Source organism: Ammospiza caudacuta, chromosome 17, assembly GCF_027887145.1.
Source record: "Ammospiza caudacuta isolate bAmmCau1 chromosome 17, bAmmCau1.pri, whole genome shotgun sequence".
NCBI lineage: Eukaryota > Metazoa > Chordata > Aves > Passeriformes > Passerellidae > Ammospiza > Ammospiza caudacuta.
This window is the reverse complement of record NC_080609.1, coordinates 3,413,504-3,439,889: the sequence shown is the minus strand read 5'-3', so window position 1 is coordinate 3,439,889 and position 26,386 is coordinate 3,413,504. Positions and strand designations below refer to the sequence as shown.

The 26,386-nt window shown below is 57.8% G+C and overlaps 1 protein-coding gene across 3 annotated transcripts; it reads right to left on the bottom strand.

Annotated features, from left to right (window-relative positions):
* Nucleotides 1–597: 597 nt before the first annotated feature.
* SRL (sarcalumenin) lies at nt 598–24,814 on the bottom strand. 3 transcript variants are annotated; one of them, XM_058815902.1, is made up of 7 exons: nt 24,744–24,814; nt 14,719–14,817; nt 13,733–13,828; nt 10,461–10,496; nt 5,732–5,848; nt 4,795–5,028; nt 598–4,212 (listed from the first exon to the last, which is right to left on the bottom strand). In XM_058815902.1, exons 1-7 carry the CDS (start codon nt 24,802–24,804, stop codon nt 3,401–3,403), a joined length of 1,455 nt encoding a protein of 484 aa, XP_058671885.1. In that variant the 5' UTR covers nt 24,805–24,814; the 3' UTR covers nt 598–3,400. The 3 variants fall into 3 exon arrangements, with proteins under 3 accessions (XP_058671885.1, XP_058671886.1, XP_058671887.1); XM_058815903.1 differs by having other exon boundaries at nt 14,719–14,814; nt 24,744–24,804; XM_058815904.1 differs by lacking the exon at nt 10,461–10,496.
* Nucleotides 24,815–26,386: the final 1,572 nt, after the last annotated feature.

Genomic DNA, 26,386 nt, shown 5'->3' with positions numbered 1-26,386 from the left:
TGTCCTCCTCTATGGTCCCCAACCCCTTTGTCCTCCCCCATGGAAGAAAAAAGGGGAGCAGGGAGACATCCATGGAGAAGGACAAACCTCCCTCTTTCCTCCTTGATACCTGACCCCCTGCCCTCTGCTGGGATCCCAACCCCTCTGTCCTCGTCCAAGCTCCTCAAATCCCTGCCTCCCTCCATGATCCCCAACCCTGCCCTCTGCTGTGATCCCCAATCCTGGGTTCTCCTCCATGGTCCTTGACCCCTGCCTTCTGTCATGGTGCCCTGACAGCATGTGCTGAGGCAGGTGGGATCTGTCTCACCAGGGAGGATCACACTGCCCTGAGGCACAAAGCAAAGGGGTTGGGGTTTGCTTTGCCTGTATGGCACAAGGAGACAAGTTGGAAAAGCAGCCAAATTACTCAGGCATGGCTGGCAGGTCCTGTGCAAGGGACAGAGGCCAAAGTTGGGGTGCAGGGAAGGAGATGGGAGTTCCTGCCTTGCTCCCTGCAGCTGCACCCCCTCATCCACCCCAATCCCAGTGCTGTCTCCCATACCAGGAAGAGAAACAAAACAAGCATCTCCAGGGAGTGTGTTTGGAAAATATCAGGTTTTATTAGACAGGCTGATGTTCAAGCTGACAGTTTTATCCCAATGCACATGATCACAGGCATCTACAGGGCCTGTGTCCCAGCTCCCTCCCTCCCATGAAGCTCTTAGGCAAGATGTTCAACTCCCCCAAATTCTGGGGAGGTTTGAGTTTCTCAGCAGAATGAAAATGTCTCGCTGCTCCCCATTTTTCCACTCCCAGATTCCCAGAGGTCTCCTGAGAAAGCTCAGTGAGAACTGGGCTGGGAACTGCAATCCTCTTGGGACTGACAGCCACCTGGATCCGTGGGAGAGGAGGCATCTCAGTGGTGGCATCTCCCTGAGGCAGCACGGAGCTGGGTCAGTGTGTGCCACAGGGAGCCACAGGGACCCCCAATGCCAGGGCTTTGGAAGGAGAACCCAAAAGAACCATATTGGGGGGGAAAAGGGTTTTGGCTTTCATGGGGGAGCCCATCCAGCACACAGGCACCAAGGCTTTGCACAGGGCGTGCAGGTGCTGCAGGGAAGAGGAAGGGAGGAGAGGAGGCAATGAGGGCTGGAAAATAAAGCAAAAGGAAACCAGAGAAAGGGTGGAGAGAATGATGGGAGTGGCCTGAGAGCACTTCAGTGCCTTCAAGGTCAATACTTCTTGTGGGGCAGGGGGCCTTTCCCTGGGTACCCCATGGGCTTTAGGGTGACAGAGGAACTAGGAAAGAGATGGTGCAATACAGTGCTTGCAAACAGAAATGTTTAAAGGCCTTTGCTTTCTGTGACAATGACACACAGTGTGATAGCAGGAACAGTGACAACATCAGCCAGTTTCTCTTGGTGATTCTATTCCATTAGCTCTCAAAAAACCATGCAGACCAGTCCGACAGAGGAGAGTGAACGACAGATGGAGAGGAAAACTGATGAGCAATGGGATCATGGACAAGAAAGAAGGAATTACAGCAGAGGGGCAGCAGCAATGGGGCAGGTTTGAGACCTCACAAGCACATCCCTTCTCTCCACACTGCTCTGGGTGCTGCTCTCCCTGGCACTGCTTGCCTTCCCTTGCATCTCTGCTCCCTCTGCACTGCAGGCAAAATCCTTCTTCATGAACCACGCCCTGCCCTGTGCTTGGACGTAGATTTTGGTCTCAGCTTCATTATTTCAAATGTCAAGTCCTACCTTGAAGCAGAGGCCAGGAACATTCAAGTCCCTGCAGCAGCATCCCCTCAGACTCACCTGGACTCAAGGGCACCACTTCATTGCAGTGTCTGGGGACATGGAGCTCTCCCAGGCCTCCTGCCTTAGCTCACTTCCTGTCGCACATGTGGAGATGCCCTTCACACCCTCCCCATCACAACACAGCCTTCCATTCCCAGCTTTCTCTTTCCCTCTTTCATTCCTTTTGCCTTTTTCTTGCTTTGGCCAGCATCTCCATGTCCTCTTGCTTCTGTCCCTTTTCTCCAGAGGTTTCCTGGAGAGCAGTGCTTGCTGTGGGTGTTTGGCAGGAGGAAGGACTTTCAGCAGGTTCTTGGTGGGTTTGAAGGTGCCGGTTTTCCATCCAGGATGACATCTATCACCTGGTTGGTTTGGGCTCAGCTTGGCAGACAGCAATGCTGTCCATGAGGGCCAAGTTTCAAGGTCAGATGTCCATGGGGAACTTCACCCTGCTCGGGTGCTTCCAAAGCAATACTCCTTCAGGACTGAGCACCGATGCTCAGAGACGAGCCAACAAATGGCTAAAAAGGGAGGAGTTTGGAAAGCAATCCCCAGAAACCTGCCTGGACTGTCCTGGAGAGGACAGATCAGCAGGTAGGCAAAAGGGATGTGACCTTTTTAACTTCACAGCTAATGACCCCCCTTCCTGCCTCCCTCCACAGAGCACAAAACCACGGAGGGCTGACTGAGAAAAGAGCAACATGGACTTCAACAAGGCAAACTGCCAAACCCTCACCCTTGGAGCCCTGCTGGTCTAAAGACAAGACTTGCTAGCATGGGTTTTGAGGTTAATGACACACATAAGCATGAAGTGCCTTCTTCTGTGCTGGTCCAGGGAAGGAAACCCTGCTCACATCTCCTTGTGGGACCGTCTGGTTTGGGGTGCTGGCCCTCCTCCTCCAGCACAGCTCAGCCAGTGATGGCTGCTCCTTTCCACTCCATTTCTTCCTTTGCCATGGACTTGCAAATCCCATCACAGCTGCCTGTCTGGAGCTACAAGTGTCCCTTCAAATGCTCCTTCTTAAGTCAAACACCCATATGAAGGCTGCAGAAAATCAACTGAGCTGTCAAGTGAAAACAGAACTCACCAGGTGACCTAGAGGTCTCGGAAATAAAAACAAGATCGATATTTGCTGAGATTTGTAGCAGGTTTGTGCCTGAAAACAACAGCTGGGACATGGCTTCTCTTTCCTTGACCAGTGCTCCCGGTGATGCCTGGGTTAGTGTGTCACTGCTCTCCCCTGTGTTCTCAAGCTGTGTCCTTGTTCTCATTCCCTCATGGCTTCAGGGATGCAGAGGTTGAAATTCCTCTTCATGCACTCTTGGCACCAGTGGAAAAGCAGCTGCAGTCCTGCCCATGCATTGCTCATACTTACAGCTTAAACATTGCCTTCTACTCAAAAGAACAAAGATAAAATGTCAGGAATTCACAGTTTTTATTCTCTTCCTTGTGCCCACCCATCTTCCCCTGCCATCGACGTCAATGACTCAAAAGTCCTCATCGTACGGTAGCCTTTGCCAGCGCGGCACTCAAAGGGTTAACAAACCACGGCTTCTTGGACAGATAAGACATAAGCTCATTCACCAGTAGGAACATGTGGACAGTTGGGTTGTGGATCACCTTAGGGCTTCCTGTAGCGATTCTTTGGGGTTTCGCCACAGCCAGTGACGTCGCAGGAGAGGACATTGGGCTTCTTCCCCAAGCCGATGCTTCCCAAGAGATCAGGAAGCTCACGGGTGATGGCCTTCTCGATCTTCTCTAGGAAACACCCTCCCATGTAGGAACACTGCTGAGATAGCAGCTTAAAACTGGTGATGGGATTGATGCCAAAGAAGTCCTTGTAAGCCTCGCGGTTGGGGAGGTCAAATTTGCTGACATTGGTCTTTGCCAGAATGGATTTAAAGATATAGAACCTGTCAGGATCTTCCACAATGTCCCTGAATACCAGTTCTCCATCGCTAAAGAAGGTCATTTTGTCCTTGTAGGTCTGGAGATAGCGATCGACCAGCAGGGCGTGGATGCGCACCCGGATGGCGTGCTGGCGGATGAAGGCAATCTTGTTCTCCATCCTGTTCTCAATCACCTGGTTGAGATCTTCCAGGAGTGATATCTCTTCTTTGAGGAACAGGTCTCTGTGGGTTTCTGGATGGTAGTCATGGGGCCAGAAGGAGCTAACGTACACCCTGGGCGGCTCTGTGACATTGATGAGAGGAGCCAAGCTCCAGAACAAGGCACCATAGACTCTCATCAGCTCCTGGGTAGCGAGGCTGTCAGCTTTGTTCAGGATGATTCGGATCTGAGACTCGCGGCCCTTCAGCTGACGAAACAGCATCTCCAACTCCAAGCCCACATCCAGCTTCGTGGGGTCAAAGACAACAAAGATGAGATCAGCTCTGTCAATGAACCACTGGCACACGTCATTGAATGGGTAACCTTGAGGAGAGGAAACAGAGAAATCCAATGCAGGATGAGTCCCTTCATCAAGGGGATTGATAAACCTGCTGTGAGCCTGCTGTGCCTCAGTCCCCATTTGGCTGCATGGGTTCTGAGGCACAGTGGTCTTCCCTTGTAGCCTAGAGCCTTTTTCTCACATGCTAAAAACACTTTGGAGCTTCTTGGCACAAAAAGCCATCCATGGGTGTCTGGGCCTGTGACTGCCTGTCTCTATCACCCTTATCTCCAGACCTTCCTCCTCCCTGCTCCTGACCATGGGTTCCTGATGTTCCTGTGAGCAGATACTGAATCACAGGATCAGAGAATCATTATGGTTGGGAAGGTCCTCTAAGATCATTGAGTCCAACCATTCCCTCAGCACTGCCATGGCCACCAGTAAACCATGTCCCCAAGTGCCACATCCGTACATCTTTTAAATCCCCCCAAGGGATGGTGACTCCACCACTGTCCTGGGCAGCCTGTGCTGTGTCAGGACTCCATTGTGCTTCAGCCACTTTTGTCACCTCAGATCATCATAGCATCTTTTCTGGGATCCCTTAGATGAACCCAGTGAACCCCTACCTCTTTCTTGCTGCTTGCGGTTTTCAATGATGCCCGGCGTGTCCACGAAGGTGACTCGCTCCAGGAGTTTGTGGGGGACCTCAATGCCAATCAGCTTCTCCAAGAAGTTCTGCCCAAACTTCTCCAGGGGTGAGAAGGAGCGGGCGCTGTCAGCAGCCATCACGATGCCCTCGATGGTCTTCAGCTTGGGGCCGTGCATGATGACAGTGAACTCAGAGGTGGTGGGTTCTGCCCCTGTGCAGCAACGAGAGGAGCAGCAGAGGCATGAAATCCATGCCAGGCTATGGACACAACAGGGCTGGCCTGAGACTGGGAGCATTGAGAGCATTGCATGCTTCTCAAGATGCAGGGACAAGGCAAACAGCATTAAATTCCTGCCCTGACTTCTTGGGAAGACGTCATGGGGTTGTTTTCTGTGGGGACTGGTTTCTCTGGAAGTGGCCTGACTGCACAAGGTGTCATGGAGAACCATCTTCTGGGAGCTCTCATTACCACAGCGCTGATCTGGCCATGGACATTTGCTCTTAGTTGTGAGATGGCATCCGTGGGAGCAGGAAGGAACGAGGGGGAATGGCATTTCTCCTGGGAGGGCGAATTAGCTGGCTGCATGTGAGGAGGGATGGGGAGAAGAGAAAGCCCTTTGGAGCTGCCCTTTTGACATGACTGCTGCTCATGGGTTTGGTGTTGGGAGCTGTGAGCCCTGTGCTGCAGGATGAGGATGTTGTGGGAGACATGCTCTCCTCCACCCTTGCAAGGGTGGACAGGCTGTGATGGGGAACCTCTCCCTCCACACGGCACCACAGCCAGGTGTCGTGGAGCAGATCCCAACCTCCCGGCTGTAAGGAGGGATTGAAGACACACGGCTGGGAATTGCTGACTGCAGGAATGTGGAAATGCAGGTGTCAGCACCCCCTTGGCAAAGCAGTGAGTGTGGTACCTGTGTAGAGCTGGTAGGGAGTGTTGTCCAGCCCCAGGAGGTAGTTTATCATGGAAGATTTGCCGACGCTCCACGGTCCCAGGAATAGCACCATAGGCTTGGAAGTGATCTCCCCATCTGCGGAGAGGGGAAATAACAAGAGGAAGTGAAGGAACAATAGCCGTCGCCGCCGTGCGATGAACTCGCGGCTGTAACGAGCATCCCATGTGAGCGGCGCGGTGCTGCTGCCGGGGGATCAGCCGCCCTGGGGCCGCCAGCAGCCATTCGCCAGCCAAGGCAGCGGGACGGGCCCGTGCTCTGCGGCAGAGCCCCCCTCGAGCTTTAGCCCTTCTTAGACTACGGAGGGTGTTTAAAGCCTTGTCTTGTCTCGGTTTGTTTCAGGTTTAGCCGGGTGAGTGCGGGGCTGGCTGCGGGCCGGGGGTGTTGTTTGAAGGCAGCCGCCGCAAAGCACGGGCCGTGCCGAGGAGGAGGGGGCCATGCCGGGCCCCTTGCGCAGGGAGCTGCCGTGGGCTCCGGAGCAGCGGCGCAGGGCTTGGGAAGCGCGGTGCGAGCCTCGAGCCAGCTGCCTGCAAGCCTTTCCACCATGCCCTCACTGGGATTTACCCCTGGGCTGTGCCTCCCGACCCTCCGGCTGAGCAGGAGGTCACTGCCTGGGTGTGAGCTGGGTGCGAGGCTCCAGCTGGGTGTGGGGAGGCCAAAAACCGCGCTTTGGGCTTGGGGAAAGGCAAAAGGAGTGTGAGCTATAGTCCCCATGCTGTGTTGTTCAAGTCACACAGTTTTCTCCATGAGGATGGTGACCTGTCCCCGTGCCATGCCATCAGTCCAGGAGCACAGAGGTTCCTGGACACACGCAGCCAGCCCCCCCAGGAGCATTCCCTGCTCAAACAGAACTCATGCAATCAGCTTGTGACCACACTGCTCGACCCCCCAGCCCCCAGGAGCCCAGGTAGGCAGCTGGTGGAGCCAGAGGAGCTCAGGGCCTGTGCCAGCCCTCAAGCTGTGCCCAGGACACACAGGAGCCTGTGAGTCTGAAGCAGGACAAGAATAAACAGGACAAGAATGGAAGTAAACTGGGTGAGTTCCCGTTGGTGAAAACCAACCCCATCCTATGCTCAGGGTCCATCCTGTTGTTGCTAGCAGGAGTTCAGCTAGGGGATGGATGACACCAGATGAACTGGGAGCTGCTGTCTCAGCTGGAGCAGGGCCTTTCCCCATGGCCCAAGGCAAGGAGATGCCCTGATCAAACTGTGCTGCCCTCAGCACCTTCTCTTTATCTCCATGCCTAAGGCAGAACTATTTTTCATGAGGCAGATGAGAGCCCTTGGTGCTCCATGGTTGCCACCATGCAGGAGCCAGCAGCATTCCAGCAAGCCAGGGATCCATTTCCAAGGTGGGGAAAACCACAAAGCCCCCCTGGTGCTGAGCTCCTGCCCCAAGGGTGCTGGAGGGCACTGTATGGCAGCTTCACACTGAACCCATCTGCCCATGGGAGCAGGATCTGGGGAGAATATTCCAACCTGCTCCTGCTGTACCTGCCCATCACAGGCTCGCTGTGTCACCTCTGGAGAAGGGAATGGGCTGGGACATCTCTCCACGAGGCACTGCTGCATCCATACAGCTCAGCCCTCCTTCACAAAGCAGCACCTCTGAAGCAGGGAATGCATGGCTCTTCCTGCACCCTACTCCCTGCCTGGCAGCTGCAGGAATCCAGCCTTGTCTTCTCATGTGGGACCAAAACAAGTGTTGAAACCTTGGCCTCTCATTATTAATCATTCCTCTGCCGCTCTGTCGCTGCTGCTCTGCTCTCTTGCCAGCTTTAATTAGGTTAGGATGGTTGTTATTATTACCATTATCCCTGTGATGTTGTGCCAGAGGTTTGGGGTGGGTCCCTGTGTGCTCTTTCATAACACAGCCCTGGCCAGGTGTGACTGTGTGAATGTGGGCACCTGTGAGCTCCAGCTTTGCTGCACGGAGCCAAGGTGGGCAGCGAGGTGGGCAGCCCCCCTGGCTGGTCACCCACAGCCCCTCGAGCAGCTCTGTGCCCCCCATGGGCTGTGTGGGCAGTGCCAGGCGCTGCAACTCTGCAGGCAGTGCAGGAGCTGCGAGGATGTGAGGCCGGGCATGCATTCCCTGGGAGAGAGGGAGCATCTCCCAGCCGGGAGGGTGCTGGCCTGGCATCTGTCCCTGCTGTGTCCCCATGTCTGTCAGCAGCAGTTCGGGTCAGTCTGACGGCCCGGACAGCAGAAAGGAGCCGGGCTCGCTGCCGGCCGGGCGGGGATGGCGGCAGCTCCGTCACAGCGGCTCTCTCCAGCCACCCTGTGGCTGCTCGCTCTCAGCTCAAGCACAGACGAGCCTCAAGCTCATCCCTCCGCAGAGCCTGGGTCTTCTTGGGCTCCTCAGCTCTGGGCATAGGAGCAGTTCGGCTGTCCAAGTAGATTTTTTTTCCTAGAGCAGTGACAGTGGCTTTCTGTGAGTTTTGCCATGTGGCAGTGCCAGGCTGCCCTTGGTTGGAAGCACTGCTGCTCTGGGGTGAGGAAGAGACAGCTCTGGGGAGAACTTAGAGCCCCTTCCAGTGACTAAAGGAGATCCAAGAGAGCTGGAGAGAGACTTTGGATGAGGGTCTGGAGTGACAAGGCACAGGGAAATGGCCTCGCAGTGAGAAAGGGCAGGGTTCAATGGGATTTAGGAAGAAATTCTTCCCTGTGAGGGTGGGAAGGCCCTGGCTCGGGTTGCCCAGAGAAGCTGTGGAAATTCTTCCCTGGGAGGGTGGGCAGGCCCTGGCTCAGGTTGCCCAGAGAAGCTGTGGCTGCCCCTGGATCCGTTGAAGTGTCCAAGGCCAGGCTGAATGGGTCTTGGTGCAGCCTGGGATTAGGGGAAGGTGTCCCTGTCCATGGCAGGGGGTGGAACTGGGTGGGCTTTAAGGTCCTTTCCAACCCAAATCATTCCATAATTCTGTGATTAATGCTGGGCAAGGCTTTGTCTCCTCTTGTCCTTAAGCCCAGCAGATGTGCCTGGTGTGGCCTCTCCCCCAAGCGCAAGTCTGTCCTGAGGATGCTGAGCAAAGCAGAGGACCTAGCAAAACCTCCTTCCTATCCTGGTTCCTACTGAGCCACAGGCACCAAGCTCTTCTTTGTCCTCAAGCCTCGCAGGAAGGCTGGAACACCTGGGGACACTCCCAGCATCACCCACGCTTCTGTCCCACCCTGTGCCACAAACACCACCGGCCATGTGCCCATGGCACGGATCCAGCAACCCTTGGAGGGCACCCCTTGCTCCCAAAGCTTCCAAATCCACGAGTACCCTGACAACACGTGTGCCCACAGCCAGAGGGCCCAGCCCACGTGGCTGAGGCAGCCTGTGCCTCCCCGTGTGCCCCCAGGCTGTGCCCACCCTGGCAGCACGTGTGCGAGCGCCTGAGCCCGAGATGAGATAAGGCAGCAATCGGAATATGCTATAAATAGCCCCAGCCCTCTGCACTGCTGCCACACTGGCACTGCAGGGAGCCAGGGGCTCTCCAGGCGCTGGCAGGGCTCAGTGTGGCCGTGCCCAAAGGAGCCTGGCTTGGCTGAGTGTGGCAGCGTGGCCGTGGGCAGGACAGCAGGGACACGAGATGGGATTTCCCTACGGGAACATTGTTCCCGTGGCTGAGCACCAGGCCCAGGGGAAGGGCTGGGTGTTGGCTGGCATTTCTTGGACTGTGTCCCATCTCCTGATCCTCCTGGAGGACCTGGCAGCACACCCTGAGCAGGATAGGCAGGGAGAGGAGCCAGCTCGGGCTTCAGCTGGGCAGGGGCCAGCCCGTGTTACTGGGACAGCTGCTGTGGGATCTGGGGTGGACATTCAGGAAAGTTTCTCACGTAGGAGGGTGAAGGGTGGGAAGAGATCCCCTCTATAGGGGAGCTGTCATCTGGGCTCCTCCAGTTCATGCTGTGGGTGAGAGATCAACCTAAAGGTCCAACACATACAATCACGGAATACTTTAGGTTGGAAAAACCTTCTAAGATGACCAATTCTAAATGTTCCTGCAGCACTGCCAAGGCCACCACTGTCTCATGTCCCCAGGTGCCATATCCAGAGGGCTTTTAAATCCCCCCAGGATTAGGGACCCCACCACTGCCCTGAGCAGCTGTGCCAGGGTCTGACAGCCCTTTCTCTGAAGAAATTTTCCCAATATTTCCAAGCTTCTTCAGGTGAAATTTGAGGCCATTTCTTCTTGTTATGTCCCTTGTTCCCTGGGAGTGGGCCCAGCCCCTACCTGGCTCCATCCTCCTGTCAGAGAGCTGAGAATGAGAAGGTCCCTCCTGAGCCTCCCTTTCTCCAGACTGAGAAAGGGAGGCTCGTCTCCCTCTCACAGGGCTACCAGAAACACCTTTGAACCCTGGCCTGAGGAATATTCTGCCTCTCGGTCTTAAACCAAGAGGGAAAGGTGTCAGAGCCTGAGCGAGGTGAGGACTGGAGAGAGGGGCACTGTCAGGACACACTGTCAGGCTGGGACAAGTGCGGGCTCTGGAGGGGCTGGGGACACTGTCCCGGTGGGGATGGCGGGTACGGCCCTGCTCGGTGCCTGGGCATTCAATCCCCAGGAGCCCGGGGAAGCCGGGCAGCAGCACAGAGCAGAGCAGTGCCCTGCTTGGTGCCCGGGCATTCCCCAGGAGCCCGGGGAAGCTGGAGAGCGGAGGCAGAGCGGAGCAGTGCCGGCAGCATGCAGGGAGCAGGCAGCGATACCAACCTGTGGCCGAGGAGCCCAGGGTGCGTCCGGGGTAAGCTGTTAGCGAGGGACACGGGGAGAGAGAAAAGGAACCGTGAGTCCGAGGAGGGATGCGACAGCCCGGGAGTGCTCCGGGACAAGGAGGGAACCGATGGCCACATTCCCAGCAGGAGACGAGGAGTTACAGCCTGGGAGCAGCCTGCAGCTCCCAGGACAAGCACTGAACCCCTGTCTGCCCTGCAGGGTGGGGATGTGGCTTTGCATCCCCAGCTCCTGCTCTGCGGGGTTGTTGCCTTCCCTGGCATCACCCACCGAGCACACGGAGCCCAACAAGCCAGGGTTAGACAGCCACCGACCCAGCAATGTCCTGACAACCCCAGTGAGAGGGTCACCCGGACCCAGCCCCTGTGGCTGGTGATGGCATCTGGGAGGTCGTTCTCTACACAGGGACACTTGCTAATTAGCATACATCAGTAATTAGGGTCACCAGCATGCACCAACACCCGGTGTGACCTCACAGCAAGCTTTCCATGGCTGGATTGGGAGAATCCCTCACCCTCAGCTAGGGATAGTCCCTCCAGGCACAGAGTTGGACCCAGGCAGAGCACGTCTGCATCCACGTGGGATGGCAGAGCAGGGAGGCGGGAGGGTGGCAGGCAGGGAGAAGGAAATGGCATCTGCCAGGCTGAAGCAGAGGGTGTGTGGGAGCTTTCTGAGATGCACCCTGACAAGTCAGAATTGATGGTGACAGCCACAGCTCCCACAGGACTCCATGGGAGTTCTCACATGTTGTGGGGAGCAGAGGAGCTCTTTGGATTACACTGCAGTGAGAGGAGCTGATGGGAAGGGAGACAAAATGGAAGGCTGCCACGTAATGGAGGGGCCAGGGTGCTTGCCACGGCACCCCTCTATATTGGTTTACACCTCCAAAGGTCACACATATTCCATGACAGGCCTGCCCCAAAGCTCCCCCAGCTGTCCTGCTCCTCCCAGCCAGCTGAGCCGGCAGCTCTGTGCCCTCCAGCCTCCCCCCACCACGGAGAGGGGGCACAGGGGCAGCTGGGAGCACCTCCCAGCCTGCAGGGTCAGCACTGATGGGATGAACCCGCTCAGGACATGGGCACTGTGCAGGGAAAGTGTTGAGAAGGCTCCCTGAGCTCCACCGTGTCCTCACCTGCCCTCCAAGGTCAAGAGAGTTCCCTGGGCCAACCCTGTAACTAATGTGCAGGTTTCTCTGATTACACTGCTAATGAGGGCTGGGGAAGGCTGGATCTGTGGGTATGAAAGGCAAACTGCTGAGCTGGAGGTTTCCAGAGAGGGCTGTGCATGCCAGGGTATGGCTGGGCTGTCACAGATCATTCAAGAAGTTTGGTGTATGCACAAATTTTTTGAAGGGGAGCATGGCCAGGATGTCTCACAGCTGAGACAAGGACTGGAGGCAGTGCAGCATCCCTGTGCCCTTCCCTGGGGGCCAGGAGGGGACTGTGGGTCAACAGCTCCAGGGTCACAGGACACAGCTGTGTGCTGGGACCTGACCTGGGGACTGTCAGCCTGAGGGGTGGCTGCTCCTCACAGTGAGGTGGAACAGGCCATGGAGTGTTGAGGTGAGGTGAGGCCAGGAGGAACACCAGGACCTGCTGTCCAAGGTGAGTCCTGCTCAAGAGCTGGATTTGAGAGAAGCTGGGAAAACAACAGGGTCAATGGTGAACCTCAGGAGCTGAGAATGCCAGCAGGAGCCTGGGGAACACTTAAACACTTGTTTCCTCACAAAAGGGGAGCAGGGAAGTGGCTGCTTGGGCATGGGAGGGATTAAGGGTAGGGTAGGACATCCTGAGGGCTGGAAATTGTGGCTGGGGGCTGCATCCTCTGGCTGTGAACAGCAAAGGGGGGTTAGAGCCCACCAGCTGCCCCTGTAACCCCAAACATCCTCCTGAACTGTGTCCCAGGCTGAACTGACAGCAAACATCAAACACCAGAGCAGCTTGGAGAAGAAGTTGGGGTGTTGCCAGGGGACAGGCCAGCAGACATGGGGTGACAATCTGGACATGTTGTGATGCTCAATCACCCCCTCAACAGGGTAACTTCCCTGTGCTCCACACTGGCTGTACACTGGACATGGCCTGGCAGGGTAGGGAGATGTCCAAGCCTGCTTAGAGAATGTCTGACCCAGACTCAGGAGTTGCAGGAGGGATGCCTGGAAAGCAGGAGGGATGCCTGGAAAGCCAGAGTTCTGCTCTACAGGGATGTGTCCCAGCTGAGTGTGGGCACCTGGTGTGACCTCACAGCACCTGTGTGCTGGTGGAGCAAGGCCAGCTGTAGAAGAAAGATCTGTGGAGAGGGTGCATCCCAGGGTCTATCCCAGTCCTGCCTCAACAGAAGAGAGGGCATGGCTCCAGGAGGATGGGCCTGGACACTGGGGAGGCAGGCAGAGCTGCAGGATGAGGAGGACAACTTCAGGGCCTTGGCAGGAGGGTGACATGGGCATGAAGTCCTGGGACATTGACAGCAGGGATTCCAGCAGCCCCTGGATACTCAGGAGACATCTGGCCCTGGCTCCTGTGCTTGAATAGATACTCAGAGGAGAATTATTGCAGTGAACAAGGAAGTCAGACTTGGGTTTGATCCATCTGTGCTTGGAAAATGAGGCTGCTGGTGTTTCTTGGGTCACAAGCATTTCCTGTATCTTGTAAGCATCTTGGGACAGGGCTGCACTTTCCTCTTGTGGAGGAACACATGTGTGACCTGGCTCAGCCCACACCATGCCAGGGGCAACAGGGACCTGCTCACCCCATCCAACGTGTCTGAGATTGCCAAGGGCTGGAAACTCCAACTCTCAGGATGAGTGAAGGCTGTGGAGCTTGAGGAACACCCTGCCCACATGTCTGTGTCCTGTACCCAGCAGGAAGGATGCCAGCTCCTGCCACCCCCAGGAAGCTCATCCCCTGCCTTGAGAGGTCCTGAGCTTCCTTGCCAAGCCTGTTTCATTGGGCCATGATCTCTGCTTGGCAGGGGTACAGGGCATTGATGCTGAGCAGGTGGGAGACCCGAGGCAGGCAGGGCTCAGTGCTCAGCCCACACAGATGGCCCTGACAGCAGATGGGCTGAGGCAGAGGCAGGAATTCCTGCTGCTGGGTTCACTAGGGCATGGCCTCTAAGCCCAGCGTGTTCATGGACTCCCTGGGAAGCTGCAAAGGAGGACACACAATCCGAGGCTGCCATGATCTGCTCTGTGTGCTGTTATCTGCATCCCAAGGACCTGCTGGTGCTGGAGACCCCAGTGCCCGTGGCATTACCTGTGATCTCATGCTGCCTCAGCTCGTTGTATCTATAGGAGTGCTCCAGGGGCTTGATGGAGGAGTGGTAGATCTTCCTCAGCCGCTGCAATACTCCTGGGGGGCGAAGCAGGTGGGCAGGTGAGAGGCAAGCCCCACCAGGCTGGGTGAGACCCTCCTGGGGCCATGCAGGTCCCAAGGGTGGCCCAGTCATGGATCAAGGGATTTGGCTTACAGCTGAAATCTTGGTAAAACTGATCCCAGCCACACATTTTGCCCAGAGGAGTTGTGGCTGCCCCTGAATCCCTGGAAGTGTCCAAGGCCAGGTTGGACGGGGCTTGGAGCAGCCTGGTCTGTGGAAAATGTCCTGCTCATGGCAGAGGAGTGGGATGAGATGTTCTTCACCATCTCTCCCAACCCAAACTGTTCTAGGATTTTGATGCCTCTCCCCTGCTAATGTTTCCCACTGGGCACTGTCCCCATCTGCTCCCAGCAGCTGATGGAAGGAGCACCTTTCCTCAGTGCTGTTTAGCACACAACACCCACAGTCCTAAAAAGCCCTCCACTATGGTGCCAGAGGCCCCTGGCATGGCCCCAGAGCTGCTTGTTAGAAAAGAGGAGGAGCTTTCTCCACAGTATCTCTTATCACTGCCTTTCCAGCCCAAACTGCCAGTGGGGCCAGCAGGAGCAAACCTTAGAGCAGCAAAACCCAGTATATAGTTAGAATAAAAATCCCAACCCTTTGTCGCAAGTTGCTCCAGGTTTCTTTGAGCAGGGATGTGCCTGATTCACTGTCTGCATCTTCCAGCCTCTATACCCTCCTAATTCTTGTATGCCCTCAGTGATGTCCTTAAAATACCTAAAATACATTAGCCCAAGAGCAGCCAAAGGGCTGTTATTGAAAATCTGACATTACTAGACCTGCAAGAAGCAAGGTTAAAATCAAAACACAAGAGAAGGAAAATCCTGTCCATGGCCTTAGTGCAGGACATGCACGGCCTCCTCACCTGAGACATCATCGGCAGGTTTCTCCTCATTGAGTTTCAGGGTGTTCTCCAAGTGGGACCGGTCGCGCTTGGTCGGCTCGCTGGCATCTTCAACCTCTTCTGGAGGAGAAAACAAGGAGACCTGTTACTGCTGCAGTGGGGAACCCACCCAGGAGCTCACACAAGCGACTGCCAGGGAGAGGGCACGGGGAGCACACACACCCCGAGCCTGCGGGCACGCCATGCCCACGGCAGCCGCCGTCACCCTCGGCATGCCACGCGCTCTCCCTTTAGCACAGGCTCCTGGAGGCTGCCAGGGCTCTGCCTGCTGGGGGAAGCGTCATGGGCAACTGCTTGGCTCCGAGGAGGGGCTGGCTGCTCGTGGGGAATGCGAAGGATGTGCCTGGAAGGGGCTCCCGGGGCTGGGATGTAGCACGGGCACGCGGCAGCTGCTGCCCAGCGGGGCCCTGGTGCTTCCCCCGGCAGCTGCGGCTCCATGGGCTCGGCCTCGGCTGCAGGCTGGGTGCTGCCCACTCCCCCAGAAACCTGGAGACGTGGGGTCCCAGGCTGGGGCTGACTCTGGCTCTTGGGGGATAGGCCAGCCTCGCCCACCCTTGCCAGTGGGGCTGTTCCCTCCCAGTTCTCCCACCCCACCTCTGTCCCCATGTTCCCCTGCCCTCTGCACAGTGTCCTGTCCCTCATGGCTCCATGCCAGGCATGAGGAGCATGAGGCAGCTGCCTCCACTGGGGAAGGCACCCCACTGTCCCCAAAACAGGGAAACAATGGTGGCCTTGCCATGGAGGTGCTAGCACACCAGGAACTTCCTAGAGCTTTTTGGGGTTGGACTGTAGCAGGGGTTTGGGGACAGGATCAAGCACGGCGCCACTAAGCCCTGAGACTGTGTTGAGCATCTACTGAGTGTTGGGCTGAGGAAAACCTTTTGACCTGCCAAGTGAAGACACAGAGACCAAACTGGATTTGTCTTCTGGGTAAAATGGGAGGCTTTTTGAGCTGGGATATTACAGATGAAAACAACAAAAATACTAATCTGGGTCCAAAGGTCGCTGCCCAACCTGTGGGCCAAAGTCTACAAATAATTCTAGGAAATTGTGGTGGAGGGTGTCCCTTTCCCCTAGTTAGCCTTTCACTGATTGAGCAGGGCTGGTGCCTCAGCAGCTCATTGGCCTGGATTAGTTCTTCACACCTTCCCTACCAGCCAAGAACTGGTGGAGATGAGCCCCACAATCCTGGGAGCTCCACCATGCCAGGAGCATCCTGCCCCTGCCCAAGCCAAGAGCCCGGGTGGTGGATAAAGAGTCTTTAAGAGATCTGCGAGTGCTGAAAGGGGCCTGGAGGTTAAACATTTTATCCATGTCCACATCCCTGAGGAGAAATCATGGACTTGGAGTGGCGATAGGGGAGTGTCAGTCAGTGCTGGCACCACTGCGATGAGTGCCCGCGTGTTGGGCATCCTGCTGCGGCCTCGCTGCCCACGCCGGGCGCTGTTAGGGCGGGCGGGGAAGCAGAAGCGTTAGGAGAGGGCCATGCACTAGGGCAGGTTTAATGTGCCAAGCTCAGCTCCGCCGGGTTGATGGGAGGTCACTCCTGCTGCCACAGCACACCCACAAGAAAAGACTCCAACCTATCTGGCTGTGCTGGGTCTCGGTGGTGCTGGGGACCTCTGTTCCTGCCAATGGGGTCTTGTCTGCAGGGGGGTCTGCTGCTGCTGGGGGGTTTTCTGCCACTGCAGGGGGGTCTGCTGCTGCTGGAGGGTCATCCTCTGCTCTTGGTGGGTCTTCTGTTACTGGTGGGTCTTCTTTTGCTGTTGGATCTTCCACCATTGGTGGGTTTTCCACCGTTGCTGGTGGATCTTCTGCTGCTGGCGAGTCTTCCACTGCTGCTGGTGGGTCTTCTGCTGCATCCCCACAGGGTGGGTGATGGCAGCTGGCAGGGCCATCCCTGGCTTCTCCTGTGCCAGCAGCTGCTGGTTTGCTGTGGTTCTTTTTGTTGGAAGTGCCGGCTCCTTCCTTGTCATTCTCTCCAGATTCATTCTCTGGCCTGTCACCATCTTCATCAGACTCTTTCTCCTCCTCAGACTCTCCCTCTTCAGACTCTTCCTTGTCTCCATCTACCTCAGACTCCTCGTGTTCACCTTCCTCAGACTCTCCTTGCTCGTCATCTTCCTCTGAGCTCTGCTCATCCCTTTCCTCCTCTCCCTCAGGAGCAGATGCTGCTCTTGGCTCCTCTGTTTGCTCTTCCCCTGGCTGCCCTTCCTCCTCAGAGCCTCCTTTCTCTGTGCCAGGCTCCTCATCCTCCTGGGCATGGATGTCATCTTGTGTGCCAGGCCCACGGTTCCCTCCATGATGAGCTGCCAGAGATTCCTCCCCTGAGCTCTGTTCTTCCTGGCCCTGCTCCTTGCTGCTCTGCTCTGTCTGGCTGTCCCCTGGCCCCAGGCCCCTCCTCAGGCTGCTCGCCGGCTCTTCCTCCCCCTCTCCGTGTCCCTCCTCGGTGACACCAGGCACGGAGGCACTGGCAGTGCCACTGTCTTGCTCCTCCTCAGGGCTGCCATCGTGTGCCTTGTCCTGCAGCGGGGGCTCCGTGCCGGGCGGGGGGCTCTGGGCAGCACCATCCCCATGGCCCGTGCCGGGGCTGCGTGGCTCTAAATGATGAGAACAGCTCAGTCAGTCCCACACCTGCCAGGGCCCTGAGCTGTGGCTGCTACCAAGAGGTTTAAACTCTTCCCTAAGCCTTCTTCAGCTCAATTTTCTGTCCCTGTCACAAGAAGTTGGGTGCAAAGATGTTTGAGGGGCAAAGCGGAGCTGGCAGGGGCTCTATGGCTCCACCAGCCCTGGCTGCCTGGCACTGGGGCTGCCCACCCCAAAGCACTGCAGGAAGGTGGCAAAGCTGCCCTAAAGATGGGGAAAGGAGTAAAAATGGCAAACTTTTAGCGGCTGTGGGCACTTGGCAGGTTAAAAGGGTCCTTCCCCAGCCCTGACTCCAGAGAACATCACACCAGCCAAGGTGGATGGTGAAGTGAGGGGGAGGAGGAGGAGGAAGGGGCTTACTGGCATGAGGGGCTGCCCAGCATGGGAATCTGCCTAACCCTGGCCACGGGGCTGAGGAGCTATTTATTGTAAGTGTCCCTTCACTAGGAAAGCATGTGCCATGCCGTGCTGCTGCTGGGGACACAATGAGTGTGCTGTGTGGCCCAGGAGAATCCATCCGTATTTTCCATAGGCTCCAACTGCAATTTAACATCAGTCAGCAGGTGCCAAAAATAAAAGATCACGGCTATACTGTCTCTGTTACAAACAGTTGCTGCTAGTCTAAATAATCCCCCCAAACGTCTCATGCCAGGGGAGCGTTTCAGAGGAAAATAATTCCTTTGTACTCCAGCTGGCAAGCAGGAGCCAAGCAGGAAAAAAGGCCACCTCTATCCAGGCTGCAGGAGGAGAGGGGCACGGCCGGTGCTGTGCTCTGGCTCCTGCTCCATGTCCATGCAGGAGCCACAGGACTGTGTCCAGCAGGATTTTGCCAAAATTGGAGCTCACTGGGCTTGGCCACAGGGCTGAGCACAGGAGGAGCTGGGCTGGGGTCAGTGTGGGACCCCTCAGCCCAGTTTGCCCTGGGGATGCCAGGGGGTGGTTTTACCTCCATGGCACTGGTGGGGCTGTGAGCTGGGATCAGGTCACATTGGGAGGCTTGTGCCATGCCAGCAGCGGGCACTGGCAAGGACAGGCTGCCCCAAGCCTGCCCTCGTTGCCAGTGGCTCTTGGTTCCCTGGCACAGCAGAGCTGCAGCCGCTGCCACAGCCCCTCACCCTGCCCAAACTGGATGCACAGGTCACCCTTGCTCTGGCCTCTGACCTCCCTGTCCTCTGCTGGCAGCAGCTCACAGGTGCCTCCAGGCACCCAGCCCAGCTCCCAGATGGAGGGAGATGGCTGTGGGCAACACCCACACCCCTCCCTTCCACCCTGCTCCTTCAGGTCACCTTCCTACAGGACCCCTGGGACTCTGCAGGAGCCTCTTGAAATGAAATATTTATATTTGACCTGCAAGCCCTGAGTGGCTGGGTCCAACATGGCCCTGCCTGGCTCTGGTGGTCTGGGAACCAGCCCGAGTCAATAGAGGGTCCCCTCAGCTGATGGGATATTCTCAGTTTGGCCCCAAAATAGCTGGTGACCTGGAGAGCTGGGAGAGGAGTGATGGTCAAAGCAGAGGAGGAGGGCAGGACCGGGCAGAGGAGACCCTGAGAGTCCTCAGGGCTTTACCTGGGCTCTGTGTGCCCCCTCTGACCCATCACCCACCATGGCCTGGCACAACAGCAATGCCAGTGCCCACCACGAGCCCTCCCTCGAGGAAAAAAGGGAAATATCCCCAGGGCTCAGATGGAGATGTCCCTGCCCCGTGCTGCTCACGGGCTTCATTTCCTGTGACCTTCAAGCTCTGACAGAAAGTCCCTGTCCCCTCTCCACCTCCTTCTCCCTGTTTCCCCTACATGGCCGCCCGATCCAGGGTGAATTGTGCTGACCTGCACATGGCGGCCCGATGAGTGCAAAATGGGCCGAAGGTTACGGGCTTAACACCCTCGGCAGGCTAAAAATACAGCACGGCAACTGTACGGGGCACCGGGGCACCGGGAGGAGCAGCCCCCGCAGCCAGCCCAGGGTGACGTCCCCACCTGGGGGCCCCCGTGGGTGTCAAGTGACACCGGGGCTCCCCGTGTTCGCACCTTGCATTGTGCCAAGCAGATGGGTGGCATCGCAGAGGAGACCTCGCCGTTTTCCCCTCGGGGACTTGGCCTCTCTGTGAGCTTGAATTGCCGCTGCCGCCCCTTTCTCGTGCTGGGAGTGTTATGAGCTGCCAGGGAACACTTTTTTAGGTGGTGACAGCGGGGATGGAGCCCCAGGGCGCGGTTCTGGGTGGCACAGGGTGCCGTGGCGGGTTTGCACCCAGAACAGCCCGTGCGGGAAGGAGGGGATGGCTGGACATCGCGGTGTCCCCTCCATCCCTGCACGGCATCGAACGGAACAGCAGCGATCTGACAGCAAAACGGGTCCTCCAGGAGGACGGGGAGAAGGGACAGATGGGCACAGGTGGCCCTGGAGGGACACTCTCCCCCTCCAGCAGAAACCGGAGCCGTGAGCGTGGGGCCGGCGATGGCAGGGCTGCGGGGATGGCTTTTCACACGCCCCCTTCCCCTGCCCGGCTCCCCATCCCTGCTTCCCTGGGGGTTTATCCACTGGCTCCTGCAAGTCCTGTGCTCCCCGCGTCCTCCCGGGGGGGTCTTGGCAGGACCTTGTATCCCAAATATCGAACACTGCCTTTATTCTGGCAAAACCCTTTAAAACCTCGTGGAAACTGACTGGACACAAAGAAGCTGGCAGGGAGTTCCTGAATTTTCCAGCAGGACCTGGTGCAGACCCCTCCTTTCCTGTGAGACCCCTTTTGACAGTGATGTCCTTTCTCTCCAGGCTCTTCCCTCTTGCTCAGGGTCATCCCCCCAGGGCTCCTCCAGCCCAGCCCTCAGAGCAGGGGGAGCCCGGCCCCAGCTCCACTTGGAGCCAATACCTCCAAAGGGAAGTGTCCCATGAGGGTTCAAGCAGCCCAGAGGACACAAGCACAAGGATGAGGCTTGAGGATGGGGTTGGCTCTCCAGATCTTTGTGCACCCCAAAACCCAGGATGCCCAGACACATCATCACATGCCAGAAGCTTCATCATCCCAAAAAAACAGTATAAAGCAAATATATTCCGGGTTTCCAATGCAGAAGGAAGTGCAGGAAACACTTTTGTCAAACTAACTTGACCTCATTTGTACAGAAAATTTTAAGTTTAGCTAAAAACGTTATGAAGTTATTTGATTTCTGTAAATGGTTTGAATAGAACAAAATTATATTTTTATTAGTATATGGTAAAGAAACATCACCAGGAGCTACCAAATGGATTAAAACCAGACTTGGAGCTTTCTGAATAGAGATTAAAATAGGGAATCACTGCTGCAGGGTGTTCCTTGCACTGTCTGCCCACCCTCAAGGTCTGTAAGGGACCCTGAACCCTGACTTGCAGAAGACACGAAGATGAGGAAGTTGGGAGATGAAGCACCTGCTGCTTCCTGCCTGAGGAGATGTGGGTCCGTCAGTGAGGAGAGGGCCAGGACACGTCAGGTATTTTGGCACAGGCAGATGTCGCTCTGTGCATCGAGGAACATCCACCTGCGGTGTCCCTTGCAGCTTGGAGCAGTGCTGGGGGACCCAAGGGACCTGCTGGGCATGGCTGGGGCTGGAAGGGCTCCTTCTTCCAGAGGAAGGGTGTCCAAGAGCTTTCACTGCTCCTGGCCTCCAGCCATGGGAGGCTTCACCAACCCACCCCAGGGCTGTCCCCTGAGGGACATCTGTCCATTCAAGGCCAGACCTCCTGGCTCCCCATCCCTCCTTGGGTCATCCCAAGCATTCCTTGGACTTGCCAGCCTGGATTCTAATGGCTGATGTCCCACAAGATCCCCAAACCCATGGGAATGTGGGGGCAGACCCTGCCTGGCCATGCTGAGTGAGGGGCTCAGCCCTGGGGGTGGCAGCACTGGGGACACCAGCCCATGGTGACACCAGCACATGGACAGGGCCACACAGCTCCGAGCCCTTTTCTGCAGTGTACCCAGAGCTGTGTGACCCAAGGGTGCCCAGCTGGCACCAGGGCCATGCTGCCACTGCCAGCACCCCATCCTAGCTCGGGGTGCCTGTCCAAGCCTCCCCTGCAGCCCCACCAGCACAGGAGCTCAGGGCTCTCTCCAGCAGGCACTGACAAGGGAAATGTCCCCATGAGCTGGAAATAGCTCTGTGGAGCCCTGCACAGCCCCGGGCTGCTGCTATTCCTGCAGAGCTCGGGGAACAGCAATTCCAGAAGCAAATTGGTCACCCTGACCCAGTGGCCAGGCTGGGATTTCACCAGCTTGGCAAGTGGGACACAGGGGAACATGGCAAGAGTGTTGTCCTTGGGCATGGCACGGCCCTCCCAGCCTGATGCCAGCCCACAGAGACCTGCTGGCATCTCTGTGCCACCAGGGCCATGCACAAGCGAGGTCTCCTGGCCTTCCTGCCCTGCTGGATGTCACCTACACACTGATAGGGAGGGTGCCACAGCAGAGCCAACCTGCCTGGCATCTGCCTTGCTTTGGTCAGCCAACAACTTGGGAGTAAGATGGGCACCCACAGGGATCAGGGTCTCCTTGGGGTGAGGCACCAGGGGTGTGACAGGGATGTAGGTGGCACAAGCACCCAGCACACCCGAGGCACCAAAAGCCCCTTTCTCGCACACACCCATTGCAGTGCTGCCCATGGCTGTGCTGCTGCTGGAGGGTGGAACAAGTCCAGAGAGGAGTCCCTGGGACACAGAGGTGCCCACCTCTGGGCAGGTTGGTTACTGTGGGGCCATTGGCCTGGGATGGTCAGGGTGAGGTGTCCTCATGGCTGCTGTGCCCAGGGCCCTGAGCCCACACAAGGTGTCACAGTCCTGCTCCCAAGATGTTCTGGCCTGGGAGGTGGAGCCCACCCTAAAGGGACACATTCCAAGGTGGTGGAGAACACCCCAGGATGCCACGAGAAGGTGGTGCTGGAGCTCACCCTGAGGTGGCCCCTTCCAGGAAGGCAGGACAGGGACTCCCAGGAGCTGAGGCTGGCACAGACCCCTCTGCTGTCACCAGGAGGGGTCTGTGCCAGCCCTGCAGTGCCTTGCAGGAGGACACCACTGTGCCAGGGCTTTCCCCAAGTCCTCTCTCAGCTCAGAGGCAGTGATGGCACAGCCTGGAATTGCCCTCCCACTCAAACCCATGATGGCTGCAGAGCCAAGGGATGCCCAGGGCAAAGTGTCTGGGCACTGCCCTGTAGCCCATTGCTGGTGGCCACAGGGGCCACCCAGCCTGGAAGGGATGGCTGGACTCTGCCTGAGGGCAGGAGCAGATGGTGAATTGGGTGAGTGCCCTCACCATGAGCCACTGCCCAGCCCCACAGTGGGTGCTGCTCCCTGCCAGGCTCCAGCAACCCGGGGAGCTTTGCCAGCCCCAGCCCTGTGTGCAATGAGCTGCCTCAACTGGGGCTGTAAGGGCACAGGCACAGGGCAATTCCCACCCCCAGCCTCTGGGAATGGTGGCAGGGTCCTGGCAGCCCCAGGTGTCACTAAACCCAAGGAACCACACCTTGCCATGATGTTTCAATGAAACTCCTGGTTCTTCACTGGACTTTCACCCCTTCTCTTCCCACGGGCACCTGCAGCCCCACAGCCCTGTGGGATCCCCACAGGCGCCAACAGGGCTGAATGGGAGACATGTCCCAAAAATGGAAAAAAACTCCCCTCCAAGCCACTTCCTGCACCCCAAAGGATCCGGGTCTGAGTTCAGCTTGGCACCAAAGGAAAAACAGAACTCATCCTGCAAATCCCACTGCTCTCTGAGGAGCAGAAGCATGGGCAGGAGACATGCCAGTGCTTAGAGCTTTTTTGGAAACCTGCAGTACTGGGGTGAAATACGTGACCCTCAATAAACAGGTGACCCTCAATAAACCCCCAATAAACTTGGGGGACCCCTCAGAGCTGGTCCTGGGGCTGCCAGACCCTCATGTGCCTCCTGACCCCAGAGCCTCCTCTGGGATAGGGGATCCCAGTGCTGTGCCATGCCAGCCTCAGCCAAACCAAGACTAGGCTGGTGGTCACCCACCATGGACACAAGCTCCTGATGTCCCACAAGGCCACCAACCCCGCTTAGAGTGGTATCAGCCACCATCCATGCCGGCAGAACACCTTCCCGACCCCCCTGCACACACTGCACCCGCAGCCCCGCGGAGATCACCCCACCTCTGTCGGGGTGTGTCGCCGGCCCCCAAACCCATTCATTGCCGAGAAGGGCCCAAGATGCCCTTAAAAGGCCAAAACTCGGCGGGGCCGGGGGTGCCGGGCGCTGGCAGCGGCAGCTGCGGTGCCCGCGCGGGGCCGCGGCGGTGCCCGGGGGGGTGCCGGGCTCAGTGTCCCCTTACACGGCTGTTTCCATTCTTAGCAGCCCCGCTCCCGGCTGCGCGGCCGCCGGAGCGCGGCCAGGCACAGAACCAGCCCAAATTAACTCAAGGGCAAGCAAGGGTACCAGCGATGCCGCGCCGCCCCGGGGACACCCGGCCGGGCAGCGCCGTGAGGAGCGGGGATGGCACAGCCCGGGGAGGGGGATCCGGGGTCCTCAGAGACCCCCACCCCTCCTCACAGTCCTAAATCGACCACCACGGCAGCCACAGGTGACGCGGCCGCAAGGCATGGCAGCGGCAGCGCGGCCCCTGTGCTCAGCGTGGCTCTGTAACAGGGATCCCGCCTTCCCCTCCTGTCCACAGCCCCCCAACAAGTTTCCCTGCACATTTTGAGATGGTTCTGCAGCCATGGAAAAGCTGCTGGGATGCCCGGCCCGCTGTGCCCCTGCCACCCTGTTCTGCTCCAGGTCGGGTTCGCTGGGTGCCCCAGAGCCTCTCCCAGTCCCACAGACACCCACAATTCTGCCTGCAACCCTACAGGACCCCCACAGACTCCCACAGACCCACAGGTACTGCAGCCTACAGGCACCCAGAGTCCCAGAGGTGCTCACAGCCCCACAGGCAGCCCTGGCTCCACAGGCACCCCCTGTAGGTACCCACAGCCCCACAAGCACCTACAGCCCCACAGACATCCACGGCCCCATGGGCACCTGCAGCCCTACAGGGACCCCAGAGCCCCTTGGGGTTCCCACAGCCCTGCAGGACCCCACAGCCTCACAGGCACCCACAGCCCCATAGGGACACCCAGCTCTACGGGGACCCCCAGCCCCATGGGGACCTGCCAGCCCTGAGGGGTTACCACAGCCCCAAGGGCACCCACAACCCTGTGGGGACCCCATGAGCCCGGGCACGCAGAGGTACCCACAGAGTCCCCACAGCCCCAAGGGTACCCCCAGCCCCACAGAGACCCCATAACCCTGCCAGCCCCCCAGCCCTGGGGCATCCCCAGCCCCCGGGGTGCCCCAGCCCGGCGTATGGCCGTACCTGCGGTGCCGAGGAGCAGCAGCGAGGCCACGCAGCAGCAGAGCAGGTTGAGGCCCTTCATGGTGGCTGCCAGGAGCTCCCTGCCGCTCGCTGCCTCTATTTATACGGGCGGCGCGGGGCAGGGCCGGCAGCTGCCCGCACAGATGCTGCCGCTGCCGCCTCTCTTCCGCTCCCAGGGGCCCTGGCCATGGGGACAGCGAGGGGACACAGCGCTGGGAATGGCTCCTGTCAGGGATGCCAGGGCACGGGGCACCTCCAGGTGTGGGGATGGCGCTGCTTGTTCGGGCCCCGTCCCAGTGAGAGGAGAAGCGGGTGCCTCTCCTCTTTATTTGAGTAAATTCCTGCAGGGCTCCTCTGGACCGTCCCCATGCAGAATCCTGCTCGTGTGGGGTAGCACGGCTCCTTGGGCTGCCTCAGCTCCTTCTGGGCTTTGTGGACAGGGAGAGATGAGCACCACCGCCCCGCAGTGTCCTCATCTGTCCCCAAAGGTGGCTGTCCCCAGGCACCGTGTCCTGGGCTGGTTTGGTGTCCCCTCCAGCCACCACAGGTCACCAACTCCAGGCAATGCCATAGACCCCAAAGGAAACAGGCCGTGTTCCTGCCACCCTGAAGGTGTCCCCACTGTCACTGCACTGCACTGGCAGCGTGGCACAGGGCACAGTGTCACCAGCACCTGGCACCCTTGCTCATACAGAGCAGCCTTCCAGTGCTGTCAGAGCCTGGCCATGGCACAGTGACCCTTGGGCTCCCTCAGGGCAGGAGCCATTCTGGGGGGGCTGTGACCCAGCTTTTTTCAGGGAAGGTGGCAAACAACAGTTCCCCAAGAGTGGGAGCAGGGGGAGCCCCTGAACCCGAGATGGGGGGTGGTAAGGGGCAGTGGTGTGGAGCAGGGGGTGATGGCTCAGAGCAGGCAGGAGCCAGCCCTTGGCTGGACACCACGGATGGCCATGGAGTGGAGGGGCAGTGAGAGGGACCCACAGCCACGGGAGGATGCTGAGAGGTGGGTGCTCCATGGGAAAAGAGGGCTGCCTCCCCCCAAGAAAACATGGAGAGCAGTGAGTGCCCCTACCCCGAGTCATAGTCAGCTCCATGGAGAGATGGGTACCCCATCCCTGGGCAAGGGGGACACAAAGCCTGACCCCAGTTCCCCTTAGCTGTGTGGCCTCATTAAAGGCAGCCCAGATGTCCCCACCTGCACCTCAGCACTGAGCTGAGCCCCGACGTGCCCATCACGTGTGGGCAGCACTGGCAGGGCTGAGCCTTTAAACACAGCCTGAAAACCACAGCAGGGCCAGCACCAGGGCCAGCACCCTCTGCCTGTGCCTCCTGCCGTGATTCCCAGTGCAGGCAGCACCCCCTGCCCTCCCCCACGAGCCCCAGAGGGACCAGTGTCCATCGGGCTGGGATCCATCCCTGTCCCCACAAACGTCAACGCCGGGACGGAGCTTCTAAAAAACCAAGTACAAACTTTATTTTGTTTCTTTACAAAGGCACGAGCCTCTTTTTTTTTTTTCAACTTTCTTAACAAAATAGAATAGCTTCTCAATCAACACAAAGACCTGAAAATTGTAAAAAAAATACAAAAAAAAAACAAAACAAAAAAAAGAAACAAAAAAAAAAAAACAAAACAAAAAAAAAAAAAA

Bases quoted from the DNA above. Each gene is read 5' to 3' on its own strand.
- SRL (XM_058815902.1), bottom strand. From the start codon at position 24,804: ATGAAGGGCCTCAACCTGCTCTGCTGCTGCGTGGCCTCGCTGCTGCTC. The intron at 10,497-13,732 runs GTAATGCCACGG...CCTCGCTAACAG, and splicing joins GAGGCAGCATGAGATCACAG to CTTACCCCGGACGCACCCTG. The intron at 4,213-4,794 runs GTAGGGGTTCAC...CCTCTCCTCAAG, and splicing joins CCGCAAGCAGCAAGAAAGAG to GTTACCCATTCAATGACGTG.